At 31.5% G+C, this 15212-nt stretch overlaps 2 protein-coding genes across 2 annotated transcripts in view; one reads left to right on the forward strand and one right to left on the reverse strand.

Moving 5' to 3' along the window:
• Window positions 1–15212, reverse strand: part of LOC111684819 (nipped-B protein) — a 193100-nt gene that overhangs the window by 66739 nt on the left and 111149 nt on the right. The window contains exon 15 of the mRNA XM_046956292.1: window positions 4136–4284. Within this exon, the coding sequence (XP_046812248.1) occupies window positions 4136–4284 (149 nt within the window). The remainder of the gene's footprint in view (window positions 1–4135; window positions 4285–15212) is intronic.
• On the forward strand, window positions 5751–7748 carry LOC124421313. Its single transcript, XM_046956294.1, has one exon. It carries the CDS (start codon window positions 6781–6783, stop codon window positions 7744–7746), a length of 966 nt encoding a protein of 321 aa, XP_046812250.1. The 5' UTR covers window positions 5751–6780; the 3' UTR covers window positions 7747–7748.

The following is a 15212-nucleotide window of genomic DNA, read 5'->3' on the forward strand; positions in this document are numbered from 1 at the left end:
GAGCATGCTGTCGCCATTCATTATCAAGTTTTTGTAAATCTGTGTCGAATGACGGAAATCTTTTTTTAAATAGGAATAATGTATTTGGTTTAAAATACTGAGCAACTTTATAGGGTCGGAAAATTATATTATAGAAATTACAAACGGAATGACAAACTTATATATACCCTTCTCACGAAGGTGAAGGGTATAAAAACATGTACACGTGTGTGTTGATGTATTTTGTTTTATTCAGCTGTGTATTTTTTTGTATGTTTGGATGCTGTTGTCGTCATTGCGTTGTTATTTTTGTTCTTCTGTGTTTTTCGTTATGTATGTTTAGATGTCTGTTGGTTTAGATGCCTTGTGTATTTTGTGTTTTATTTCGTTTAGCGTTGTTGTTGTTCTTTTTTACCCTTCACCTTTTGTTTTTCTTTTTGTTTAGCTTTTGATGTAATAATAATGTAGTCGGGAAAAAATTTTAAATTTGTAAAAGATGTTTAAAATACACTATGGTGAAGGGTATATAACATTCGGCACAGCTGAATATAGCACTCTTACTTGTTTTAAAAAAATTGTATTATTTTTTATGCATCAGCATTTCTTGCTCAAGTTTAAACCAACTCCATTGCGCGCTTAAATTAGCTGATTGAGTATTCAAAAATAACTTTTGAAAATAAATTTTAATTTAATCCCTAATTCTTCACCTAAAGATTGACACTAAATAGTACTTGGGAGTAATTTAATTTATCGACTTATTAATTGACGATGTCATTATCATTAAATTGCAATTATATGTGTAACTTAAATAATTATTTAAAATTCGTGGATGATATCACGTTTTACCAGTGTTGCCACCAAAAAATTTAGAAACTACACTTGATCGACTCCTAAATTACACATTTAAAAAATTACACATGCCCTTTTTAATTTTTATTTAAACATAAAAAAACAATGAAACAAAAATAAATCATATACATATTTTTCTATACGAATATTTAAATAATTATAATTAATTCATTTATAAACAAAATATAAAATTAGATAATTAAAATATCTCTATATATACATATATAGTTATAACTGCGATCACTATTTCCAATTCTTTTTGATAATTGCTTGACTAGGTTCATAGTTGTCTTTACCGTTTCTTAAAATTCCTTCATTAGTAAACAAAATTTATGCATATGTTTTAGAAAACATTCTATTTCTTAAATCAGTTTTGCAACTTTTCAAATTACTAAAAATTCTTTCAGGAGAAGCATTTGAAAAAGGTAATAATAAAATAAACTGAATTACTTTTTGTAGATTGGGGAACTTCTAAAGAATTTTTTAATTTAAAAACTTTAGGCTAGTGTACTTCTGGTTCTAGAATTGCATTAAGTTAAAATTTTTTCAAAGTCTAATAGAGCATGCTGTCGCCATTCATTATCAAGTTGTTGTAAATCTGTGTCGAATGACGGAAATCTTTTTTTAAATAGGAATAATGTATTTGGTTTAAAATACTGAGCAACTTTTGTATTAACAATATCTACACTAGAATAAATTTGATCACTAAATCAAATCTTAATTTTATTTGACAAATTGCCTCCATGTAAAATTCTCTACAATCTTGAAGAATGATTGTTTTTTTGTGATGCAGATATCTGAGTTAATGATTCATATGCAGCAACTCCAATATAAATATCATTTATGTTTGAAAATAGGTTTTCATCTGATTCGTTGATTTGCCAAATGCTTTTTGACTTCAAAACATCCATTTTTATATAATTTGAAGAATATATTTGCAATATATTAAAAACTTCACTTTTAATTTTATATAAATTTGACATTTCTGATTGAAAAACGACATAAAAAGAAACTAGAATACCTAAAGCATATGACAATCATTTCAGATTTATTTAGCCAATGAGATTGGAATCTGAAGCTATTTCTTCCAGTCATCCCTAAAATAAATTATTATTTAACTAGATCTAAAAAACAACGTAACTTTTACACACTTGAAACAAAATTACCACTAGAAATTAGTTTGAGTTAAATTTGATTATTTAGAAATTTTCTTATTTCTTGTTTCGTTATTTTTGAATATAAAAATATGTATTTGCTTATTGTTGTATAATAATTGATTGTTAATAAAGAAATTGAAAAAAAATCCGCTCTATCTGTCAAGATCTGCCGGACTTAGACAATGGTCAAAGTTGGAAATTTTAGTCATACAGTGTTTTATTCAAATGAGTGCAACTTTTTATCTATTTGTCCTCAAAAGAAAGTTTTTACAATTTCCTTTAAGAGAAATGCAAAACAATATTGTCATTTTTATACCCTTCACCTTCGTGAGAAGGGTATATATAACGTAGTTCCGTTTGTAATTCCGTTTGTAATTTCTATAATATAATTTTCCGACCCTATGAAGTATATATATTCTAGATCCTTATAGATAGCGGAGTCGATTAAGCCATGTCCGTCCGTCTGTCTGCTGAAATCGGTTTTTAGAGGACCCTAGGTATCGCCGAGATCCGAAACTTCAATAATTCTGTTAGACATGCTTTCGAGAAGGTCGCTATTTAAAATCAGCAAAATCGGTCTATAAATAACGAAGATATGAGCAAAAATCCGAGACAACCTCTGAAAATTTCATCAAAGACATATTATTTCCATGCTTTGTTAAAAAGTCAACAACAATACTGTGAATTGGAAAAAGATGTACATGTGCGTATGTAGATGTATTTGGTTTTATTCAGCTGTGTATTTTGTTTTGTATGTTTGGATGCCGTTGGCTTCATTGAGTTGTGTATTTTGTTTTTTTTTTTTGTGAATTCTGTTCGTATATTTGTATGTAGGTTGGTTTTATTGCTTTGTTTTTTGTTTTTCTGTGTTTTTTGTTATTTATGTTAAGATGTCTGTTGGTTTAATTGCCTTGTGTATTTTGTTTATTATTTCGTTTAGCGTTGTTGTTGATCATTTTGTTTTTGTATAATGTAGTCAGGAAAAGATTTAAAATATATAAAACTAATATGTTTAAAATACACTATGGTGAATGGTATATAAGATTGGGCACAGCCGAATATAGCACTCTTACTTGTTATAAATAAATTTAAAATAAAAACAAAATTTTTCTTGTTATCAATGTATTTGTGAGAATGATTTATTTAGAGAAATCGGCAGACAATTTTTTCGATATTTTGCACTTTATTTTTCTCAATTTTTTTTAAATTGTAAGTTATTTTGCTCAAAAGATATTTTAGACGATTTCCTTTAAGTGCTTTAAGGTTACTTACATATGCCTCTCGCATGCCTCTAAATGACTCAAAGCTCTTGAATGAAATGGTTATCTTTTGAGCAACAAATATCGAAAACGTCCATTTTGAAAAAGGTTAATATTAAGTGAAAAATGTTGAAAAATCTTATTCTTGAGTTAAAAATAATTGTTTAAAGATATACCATTAAGCAACTTTAAACATTTTTTTTTGACAAAAACAAAAAAAAAATAAATTTTTAAAATAAAAAGCATTCTTTTGGAAAAAAAAGAAAAAAAAAACATTTTTAAAATAAAAGCATTCTTTTCGACAAAAAAGAAAACATTTTAAAAATAAAAAGTTAAAAAAAAATTGTTTGACAACAGTGAAGAAATAGCTATCTAATTTTTCTTGGCAATTTTTGAATGTAAATAATTATAATCTTTTGGAAAAATACCTGACACTCTATTAAACAATTAAAAGCAAATTGTATAATTTTTTTTCAAACAAATCAATATGGAACAAATTTAGTTTACTACTTTCTGCTCTTAAAAATTATTGATTGATTGATTAAAGAGCTTTCTATATTTTAAAATGTTTTGTGTACAAAAACGGAAAACTTAAAAATAAAAACGTAAAAAATAGTAAAACTATTAAAAAATAATTGTTAATGAACGGTCTTTATTCTTTCTGTTCCGTAAATTATTTCTCATAATTTTTTCCACTTTAAACCGAGTACATAAAACTAGTCAAAAGTAATTTTATTTTATTATTTTAAATAAAACTTAAAATTCGATTTACAGAACACCAAAATTTAGAAGCTTCTCGGTTTCGCAACCGATTCGTTTTACAGAACAGACATGTATATTTATATATACTTACCAATAACATAAGGTACTTTAATATTTATATTTACTTACCAATAACATAAGGTGCTTTAAAGTCAAAATATCTCATCAAAATTCCGATTGTAAACAAACTTCGTCGAAACATTGGTGTATAAATCGATTCAACACTTTGATTGTTTTGTGATACTTGATTACGACTATAATCTAAAATTCGATAAAATCTGAAATAAAATGCAGTAAGTAATTAAGTAATTCAGATATTTATAAAAAATAATAAAGTATATTCTTCTACATATAAAAGAAACTCATATTTAAGTTAATTTTCTTCATTTAAAGCCCTCATATCCAAATAAAATAAAATAAAAAAAAATATATAAAAATAGATGGGATCTGGCATAACCGTCATGCAAGAATAAACCAAAAATTTGTTTTTAAGGGAAAATTATATAGACATTATATACATCCTTTAAGAAATAACTTGATTTAAAACTGAAGGAATATAAACTTATCCTTTAAGAAAAACTAGATGCTGCAGTTAATGTTATTAAATTACAAATGGATGATGATGATCAAGCAATGTCTTGATACTAAGTCGAAAATTAATGAAATGAAATCTGACATTAAAAATTGTTATAATATGATCAAACAATTGATGATGCGACTGAGGCAAAAAATATATAAATTGGAAATACCATATAGTATAACCAAAGGCGCCTTAATAGATATAACATTATCATTAGAGGTTTGTCAAAAATAATGTGACTTTGTGGGAACCTATTATCAAAATTGGGTCCTTATGTGGTGTTACCATATCTAGTTATGATATACAGATATACGTATTTTGGTGGAGATCATACATTGGCAAACTGCAGTATAATTTTACTTCATTACACATTTCAGTAATCAGTAAATTTTTACTGGTTACTGAAAAAAAAAATTCAGTAATCTAGTATATCTTTACTGGTTACTGAAAAAAATTCAGTATTCAGTAAAATTTTACTGATTTCTGAAAAAAATTATAGTATTCAGTAAAATTTTACTGAATATTGAAAATTTTTTCAGTGAACAGTAAAAAATAGTGGTAATGCAAATCTTACTGAATACTGAAATTTTTTCAGTTATCAGTAAAATGTTCAACCAAAATTCATTATTAGTAAAACATATTACATTTAACTAAAATTCTCATACAACTATTATCATATTGATCTCTTTTACGATATTTCTATTAATAATCTATTATAGGGTAATTCCAAAATAAATCTACCAAAAAATGCTGTTTTAAATTTTTTCCCCTTCGAGCATATATTCTACTCCTTAATGCAGTTTCTATGGCGTATAAATTAGATCCTTACATCATTCGGTTCATATTTTATGGGTCCCAAAAGTAGAACATGTCGGGTAATGGAAAATTTCTTTTATCCTTGAATATCTTTATAAAGGATATTTTATTTTTCTTATTTTTTATGACAAATAGACAAACTTATTGTTATTGCTATATAAATCAATTTCCATAGGAAATGAGTGCTTTTTTACATTTTAACACATTTATAGTCTAGTATATTAAGGTTTTAATGCCGAATAAAGTAATAATTACTACAGACTATCAAATTAATGTTATAAATATTGTAACGTTAAAAGTCGTCGCCTCGTTTTTAACGTACAATTATTTTTTTATTATTTTATTTATATTTAATAATCGAATTAATAATACTTTTCTTTGTTTTATAATTTAACGACTATTTACTTATTTATGCAACGCCACCTGGGTGTAAAAGAAATTTAAATTACTTTATAGAATTTTTTAAATTTAACGTTTATATGGTTAAGCAATGCCATCTAGGTGTAAGAATCCTACTTAGTTAAGATCGTAAACCTTTAAAATACAACAATGTATACTAAGATACCATTATAAGCAACCATGTACTTGACTGCGAAAATTTAATATAAAAGGAGTCATAGTTAAGTAGTGTGGGGCAGTCTTCGCCGAGCTTCGAGTTAGGTAAGACAAGTTACTTGTACGGTGGTTGGACCGCTGGCAAATAATTTATCTTATTAAATGAGCTATTGTGAAGCAATGATTCTGGTGGTTGGACCGCTACGAACCTTTGCTTAAGAATACTCTTTCTTAGATGAAGTGTGGTTGTTGCGGAGTTTGGAATTCCCAACAACACACTTATCTGACGTGGGGGAGTTTCTCCGCTAGTGATACTCTCGTGGTTGGACCGCAAGAGTGTATCTGCTTGTGAGAACTCCATGAAGCAAGGTTGAGGTTTAAGTGAGAAATAAACTTTATAACGTTGTGAAAAATACGTGTTGTTCTTATTTCTCTTGGTCTACAAAAATATAAATTTTTGTAATGAACCACTGGCACCGGCAAGTATACCCCAGCCAGAGACAACGTTACAATGGCGCCCGAGCAGGGACCGAGAGATTAAGAAAGTGGTGTTAAAAAAAAAAAAAGGGAGTTTAAAAAAAAAAAACAAAAGTAGACTGTATCAAAAATGTGAATGATTGAACAAAAAGAACATAATAAGAGAACTGTGTTAAAAGAAAAATATTATTATAAAATAATGATCGCGAAAGGAAACAAGAATTAAAAACAAATAGAACTAACTGAATTAAAAACTTTAATTGTGCGTGGAATCGTGTTTTATCCTTGTTTTATGTTTTATAAGAAAAATAAAAGAATTACGGTGAAAAAAAAAAAATAATATAATATGTTGAAATCAAGTTGGGCATATACTTTAAAACGTGACGAACTATCGTCTTATTTAAATGAATTTAAATTAGATACCGTCGGAACGGTCGAAGAACTCAGAAAGAGATTAGCGAAATTTATTAGCGCCGAACACGACGAAGATGAAACTAAACGATTATTAGAGATACAATTAACACATGAGCAAAATTCATTAGCGTTACCTGGTTCGAGAAACGTTACCACCCCTTCACCTGTTAAAATAGAATTAAATCATCCGGTTAGTCAACCATCAGTAGCAGTGTCGGTTCCAGTTTGTGACACAGATAACATCAAAACAAATTTAATTGAATATGTAAGAAAATGGGGACTTTCGTATGATGGAGGACGGGAGCCTTTAGCATTCATCGAACGAATAGAAGAATTAGCCGAAATTTATAACGTACCTTTAAATCAATTTCCACGAATTATGCCTGAATTTTTACGTGATAGAGCACTTATCTGGTTTAGAAATAACAATGGACACTGGCAAGTATGGAGATCATTTAAATCCGATTTTTTATCATTTTTTCTACCTTCGAGATATTTTGAGAAATTAGAAGATGAAATCCGTAAAAGAATTCAACGTCCAAGAGAAGTTTTTAAAAATTATGTTTTATCAATTCAAAATTTAATGCGCCATTCTAACTTATCAGAAGAACAAAAGTTGCAGCGAATATTTCAAAATGCTCTTCCAGACTATCAGTGGTATATTAAACGAAAAGATTTCTCATCCTTAGCTGAATTAATAACATTAGCTGAAGATTTAGAAAGCATTCCATCAACACATTCACAAACTCGCGTAGAAAACCCACGTGCTTTAGCCAGTACCACAATAGGCCCAGAAAATAATTGCTATCGTTGCGGTAACCCTGGACATTATGCAGCAAGTTGCTCTAGTAATTATAATAACCGCTCGGGAAATGCTTCTGGAGGTCGTCGGAACTGAGGGACGACGAGCCTCCGAAAACGCAACCCTCAAATAATAATACTAGTTTACAAAGTGAAGATTCGCGTTTAACCGCCTCAATACTATTATGTGGGAAAATCGTCAAAGCAACTATTGATACTGGAGCGAGTAGAAATTTTATCCAAGAAGATTTTGTGAAAACGCTTAGCAAAAATCCAACGTATTTAAATGAAGACATCGATGTAATATTGGCAGATGGCTCTGCCAGATCCTTATCACGAGCCGTAGAATTTAATGTGGTACTAGGAAATATTTCAAAAATTTGTAATTTTCTAGTGATGTCAGAAACTAGCGAAAACATTATTGTGGGATTAGATTTTATGCGTATTTTCAATACAACTATTCACATGGCTGGTTTAACACTAGACTGTACTAAGACAGAAGCAAAGTGTATGAGTGTGGATGAAATCAGCAATGAGGAGATACCTCCAGAAGGCAATGAAGAACGTAAACATGATAGTAATATAATATTAAAGGAAGAAACCCAAGATATCATCAACAAATTTCTAGAAAATGAGCTGTCCAAATTTCAAAATATGCATGGTCTATCAACAATTACAACTCATAAAATAATCGTCACGGATGATCGCCCTGTTAAAATTCGTTACACCCCCAGAAACCCTGCTATGCAAAATATAATTGATGCTGAAATCAACAAATTAATTTCACAAGGATGTATAGAACCGTCACATAGCCCATATTGCTTTCCAATCACCCTTGTAAAGAAGAAAAACGGAACCTGGAGAACATGTATGGATTTTCGACAATTAAATGCTAGGTCAGTACCTGATGCATACCCTCTTCCACGTATAGACAGTATTTTAAACCGACTTCGAGAAGCAAAATATATCAGTAGTCTAGATTTAAAAAATGGATATTGGCAGATACCAATGGATGAGGATAGTAAAAAGTTCACTGCTTTTGCTGTTCCTGGCCGTGGTTTATACCAGTGGCGAGTAATGCCATTTGGACTTCATTCTGCGCCAGCAACTTTCCAACGTGCATTAGATAGTATAATCGGACCCGAAATGGAACCCCATGCTTTCGCATACCTTGATGATATCATTGTAGTAGGAAAAACTCTAGAAGAACATATGAATAACCTAAAAGAAGTCTTTCATAGACTGAGAAATGCAAATTTAAAAATTAATGTAGAGAAATGTAAATTCTTCAAAAGTGAAACAAAATATTTGGGACATGTTGTGAGTGAGGAAGGTATAAAAACTGATCCGGATAAGGTATCCGCAATCGCAAAAATTCAAGTCCCGAAGAATGTTAAAGATGTTAGAAGATTTTTAGGAATTGCCTCGTGGTATCGTAGATTCGTACCAGATTTCGCAACCATATCGCAACCGTTAACACAACTATTAAAGAAAGGTAAACACTGGAGATGGGAAGCTGATCAGCAACAATCATTTGAATTATTAAAAACCAAACTTACGAAAGCACCGGTATTAGCATGTCCGGATTTTGCAAAAACATTTACATTACAAACGGATGCTAGTAACTATGGATTAGGAGCTGTTTTAACTCAAGAAATTGAAGGTAGTGAAAGAGTAATAGCTTATGCTAGTCGTCATCTCAACGGAGCGGAGAAGAACTATTCAGCGACTGAAAAGGAATGCTTGGCCATTTTATGGGGCATTCGGAAAATGCGAGCTTATGTAGAAGGTTATAAATTCGTAGTCATCACCGATCATCTAGCTTTAAAGTGGCTAAATTCTATAGAGAGTCCTGCCGGCAGATTGGCCCGATGGGCACTTGAACTACAACAATACAATTTTACAGTAAAATATAGAAAAGGTAAACACAACATCGTCGCTGACGCACTATCACGCAATCCAGTAGAAGTTGCAAACTTAGTTAACTGTGAACCATTAAAAACAAACGAATGCGCGTGGATTCAGAAAATGAAGAAGAAGGTGAAAGAGAACCCTATAAAATAATTTGATTACGCAATTGTTGAAAATCAACTATACCGCCATTTCCCACAAGAGTTAAGAGATGGAGATGGTACTTCGTGGAAATTATGTGTCGCGGTAGATCTAAGGAATAGAGTTCTTCAAGAAAATCATGACAGTGCCACTGCTGGACACCTAGGAATACGTAAAACAATAAATAGAATCGCTAACCGTTACTATTGGCCGGGAATGTCGAGAGATGTAAATCGTTATATTCGACGATGTATGTCCTGTCAACGTTACAAGATAAGTCAACAGAAACCAGTTGGAGAAATGTTAACAAGATTGCCTGATGAACCATGGGCTACCCTTTGCGCTGACTTTGTAGGTCCCTTGCCCAGGTCAAAACATGGAAATACTATGTTATTGGTTTTCTTTGATAAATTTTCCAAGTGGACTGAGTTGGTGCCGATGCGTAAAGCTACTACAGATGGAGTAATAAAGTCGTTTCGTGAACGAATACTTTCTCGATATGGTATTCCTAAAGTCTTAATAACAGATAATGGAACACAATTTACCTCAAGGAATTATAAACGTTTTCTAAATGAATTAGGCATAAATCAGCAGCTTACTGCACCATACACCCCACAGGAAAATCCTACTGAAAGAGCTAACCGAACAATCAAGACAATAATCGCGCAATTCTCAAGTGATCAACACAATAGATGGGATGAGTTACTCCCCGAGATTATGCTAGCTGTAAATACGAGTGTATCTGAATCAACAGGATTTTCACCAGCATTTATAACTCAAGGAAGAGACCCACGTTTACCAAAAACATTGTACGATGAGGTAACCATTGGTACAGGAGTAGAAAGTTTGAGTTCATCGAGACGAAAAGATGAAATGAAAGATGTATTCGAAATTGTTGAGAGAAATTTGAGCAAATCATTCGAAAACCAGAAAAGATATTATAATCTAAGAAGGCGTCAATGGAAACCGAAAGTTGGTGAACTAGTTTGGCTCCGACAACACCCCCTATCGAAGGCTACAGATAATTTTGCGGCAAAACTGGCTCCCAAATTTGAAGGCCCGTATTCCGTGAAACATTTTCTATCACCTGTAATAGTAAAAATTCAGAGAATAGAAAATCAGGAAGTTAGGACAGCACATTTAAATGAAATTAAACCTTATATAAATTAGTATTTCTTATTACTAATTCTATATTCCTTTTAACTATTCCTTAGACGACCGACAGAAATAAAAAGAAAAATGGACGGTAAGAAGAAATTCGATGACCCCAGCAAGAAGTTCAGAAAACGTATGGAAGAAGAGAAAGCGAAGGTTCGTCGAACCATATTTATTGATGACGAGATGCCAACAACCAGCAAAAAGAGAAAGACATGCAACCAACCCAGAAAAACGGCAACATATTTTCGTATGAGCTCTGCAAAACCCCAAGCAACAGTCCGTACAAAAGAGAAATTGCAGAAAAAGACGGAAGATGTTTGCAAGAAGAACCAAACGCCACTAAAGAACAAATATATCTCACCCAACAAGGGTAAAGATCCTGTGAGAAAGGACAACAAGGATGAAGTTATATGCCTGTCGTCCGACGAAGGAGAAAATGAAGATCATGAATGCTTAAACCCCACTGTCGAAGAAAATATACCACCTACTCCCGGTAACGACGTGGTAAACTCGCCTATGTATGCGCCACCAAATTACCACATTGATAATCTGGGTAACGAGGAACAAGAACCATGGTTCAGCCCGCTTTATGGTGAACCAGAAGTTCCAATGACACCTGGAAAATCAAATAACGACGCATATTCTCCGCCGTGCGACAGATGCAATAGTAATGATTGCAGTGAAGAAGAATTATTGCCACGACCGGAAGACGATGTAGAAATGCCATCTCCTGATGAAATGGAAGAAATCTTTCGTTCTTCATTTGGACACTTCGACGATACATTATGTCTCCGGCAACCATCACCAACATCAACATCATCACCAAAATCGTCAACATCATCACCTCAAAGAAAAAGAAGAGGCTGGTTCACCATTGACGTCAAAGACGAAAGATGCCATAATTTTTGCGGTCATATGGGTTATCAAAGATCCATCTATCGATTCTGGGTCGACCAAGCCAAACAATATCCAGAAATCGGTGCTGATGCAAATGCAAATAAAGAAAATCAATATCTTGATTCGCCCAGTTCATCCCAATTGTCATGGCTAGAAGTTTCACCGAACCCCAGACTGGTCACCACCACTCCAGCACCTATGAGACGTTTGTCACAAAGCTCGGCTGAAAAATCACCAAGCCTTACGCCCGTGATATCGTTGTTTTCAACTCCAATATTGTCACCACTTAATCTGTCAATATTATCTTCAGTGGGGTCTCACACTTCAATAAAATCGCAGACTAGCCCATTATATTTCGCTCCGTCATGCGCCCCTAGTCAATCTATAAGACAGCATCAATCACCGTCATCATCATCGTCGTCATCAGCTTCATCGTCATCAACATCATCATCGTCGTCATCACCGTCATCATCATCGTCGTCATCACCTTCATCGTCATCAACGTCGTCATCATCTTCATCGTCATCGCCGTCATCAGCAACATCGATATCATCACCCGTATCATCAACGCCTAAGCCATCGTCCACAGAAATTTTGGAAATAGAAGACGAAAATGTGCAGCAGCCAGAAGAAACTAGTGATAATATCCCCAACCAAAGGATGTCGCCAACAACTACACCAATTCCAGGATGGGACGATATATCACAAATGCCTAGCGAACTACGTGCCAAAATTAAAGACATTTGTAGTACCAGAAAAAAAGGGCAACGTGTAAAATTTTTATTCGCTGTCGATCACCACACCTACAATGTGACCATAGCAAAGAGTGGTAACGCAAAAGCAGAGCTGCATAAATAAACAATCTTTTAATTGCTGGAAGAGAGGAACTGTAATGTTAAAAGTCGTCGCCTCGTTTTTAACGTACAATTATTTTTTTATTATTTTATTTATATTTAATAATCGAATTAATAATACTTTTCTTTGTTTTATAATTTAACGACTATTTACTTATTTATGCAACGCCACCTGGGTGTAAAAGAAATTTAAATTACTTTATAGAATTTTTTAAATTTAACGTTTATATGGTTAAGCAATGCCATCTAGGTGTAAGAATCCTACTTAGTTAAGATCGTAAACCTTTAAAATACAACAATGTATACTAAGATACCATTATAAGCAACCATGTACTTGACTGCGAAAATTTAATATAAAAGGAGTCATAGTTAAGTAGTGTGGGGCAGTCTTCGCCGAGCTTCGAGTTAGGTAAGACAAGTTACTTGTACGGTGGTTGGACCGCTGGCAAATTATTTATCTTATTAAATGAGCTATTGTGAAGCAATGATTCTGGTGGTTGGACCGCTACGAACCTTTGCTTAAGAATACTCTTTCTTAGATGAAGTGTGGTTGTTGCGGAGTTTGGAATTCCCAACAACACACTTATCTGACGTGGGGGAGTTTCTCCGCTAGTGATACTCTCGTGGTTGGACCGCAAGAGTGTATCTGCTTGTGAGAACTCCATGAAGCAAGGTTGAGGTTTAAGTGAGAAATAAACTTTATAACATTGTGAAAAATACGTGTTGTTCTTATTTCTCTCGGTCTACAAAAATATAAATTTTTGTAATGAACCACTGGCACCGGCAAGTATACCCCAGCCAGAGACAACGTTACAATATGATGGTGAATAATGTCTGAAATCATGTATAATATATAATTGAAATATTGGAGGTCAAGGCCAAAACAATTAAATGGCCGAACTCCGTACGCCGAACTTTTTATAAAATGTTTATCATATTTTTACATCATCAAAAAGTTTTAAAAATGCTGAAAATTTGTTTACAGAAGTTACATACATACATACATACATACATACATCCTGGATGTACGCCTTTCTAACTGTTCATTTATTCGGCTAATTTGAAAAACAGTTAACCAGAAAGTGATTAAAAAGCTAAGAAAAGTGAAACTTTTAATTTGAATTATCTAGTTTCGACTATAAATCTTTGATCTCATTTGTAAAATTGAAATTTTCTAGGTCCTTATTCTTAAACGATCAGTCAGTCAGTCTCTTAAAAGAACGATAGGACCTAAACTATTGTTGCAGATTGATTGGTATTAAAAATTATCAAAATCGGTTTATATAAGATTCGCTTTAGAAAAGGATTAACGTTCATAACAGGCTTAAAAATACTAGTATTTTTATGAAATTATACTTAAATTTTTTTATGAATCAAAATTTCATATAAATTGGCAAATTTTAAAAATCCAATTTTTGAGATTTTTTTCAAACTTAAATGTCGAAATTTTTTGTGGAATATCGAGTTACTGTAATTAGCCCTCCAACTGCACGTTCTGTGAAATATTTTTGGATTAACTATAAGCTAATTGCAATGTTATATAGAATTTATTCAAAATTAAACCGTAAATTTTTTGTTCTCTATTTTGTGTTACATTTTAAAATTACTTGATTTTAAGATCTATTGTGGTTATAAGAATTAATATATTTTTTATTGTTTACAAATAAATTAAAAAAGACTTTTTAAGAAAGACAAAAAATTAATTTTTAAATAATTAACAAATAATAGATCAGAACATTTCTCAAAATATACGTTTCAATATGAAAAAGTGTTGAACACTAACAGTGGTTCTAATAATGAATTTGGAGAAAAAAAGACTTAAATTATAGTCGGGAGAATCCAATATACCTTCCCCACTAAAGTGGTGTAGGATTTAAACGTTATGTGATATATCTCGAGATCTATATATCATATCGGCTTGAAATTCGGAATATGCTTTTAGAGTAATGATTTCTATACATTTTCCAAAAATTAGTTAGATAAATATATATTAAAACGATTTATGACCCATTTTTTATTTTTACCTCGTGTATCATTACCCAACATACCTGGGTATGTATACAACTTATATGTCAGTTATCGGACAAAAATTAAGTTTCATTATAAATTTTAGGTTTGGTTATTAGAGTTATATACTTGTATCTTATGAAAAAAATTAATTAAAAACAAAATTTAGTTCCAAATACAGAGTCATGTGTCTTTATTCATAAATTGTGATATATTTGTGACAAATATGGCCCATATTGTTGGTGAAATATTTTTTTTATTGTATATGACTTAGTAAAGTAAAATTATGTTGATTACAATAATTTTATTCTCATATAAAGAAACATATTTAAGTTTAAATTTTAAAATTTTAATTTTTGACCATGACTTAGCAATCTTTTTTTTGCAAAAAACTTCCCTACATACGACAGCAAAAACTATTTCTTTAATGCAAATTGATTTTATACGCCTTAATATATAAAAAGTTTTGTCAAAATTTTTCAAAGTCAAATTCTGTATAATGTACATTATACGTTATGAAGGCGTTTGTCTTTAGGTTTTTTGCATACGATATTTTTGTTAATAGGAAAGCAATAAGAAAACTTTAAAAGAAATT

The sequence above is a fragment of the Lucilia cuprina genome, chromosome 2, assembly GCF_022045245.1.
Source record: "Lucilia cuprina isolate Lc7/37 chromosome 2, ASM2204524v1, whole genome shotgun sequence".
NCBI lineage: Eukaryota > Metazoa > Arthropoda > Insecta > Diptera > Calliphoridae > Lucilia > Lucilia cuprina.

Bases quoted from the DNA above. Each gene is read 5' to 3' on its own strand.
- LOC124421313 (XM_046956294.1), top strand. From the start codon at position 6,781: ATGTTGAAATCAAGTTGGGCATATACTTTAAAACGTGACGAACTATCG.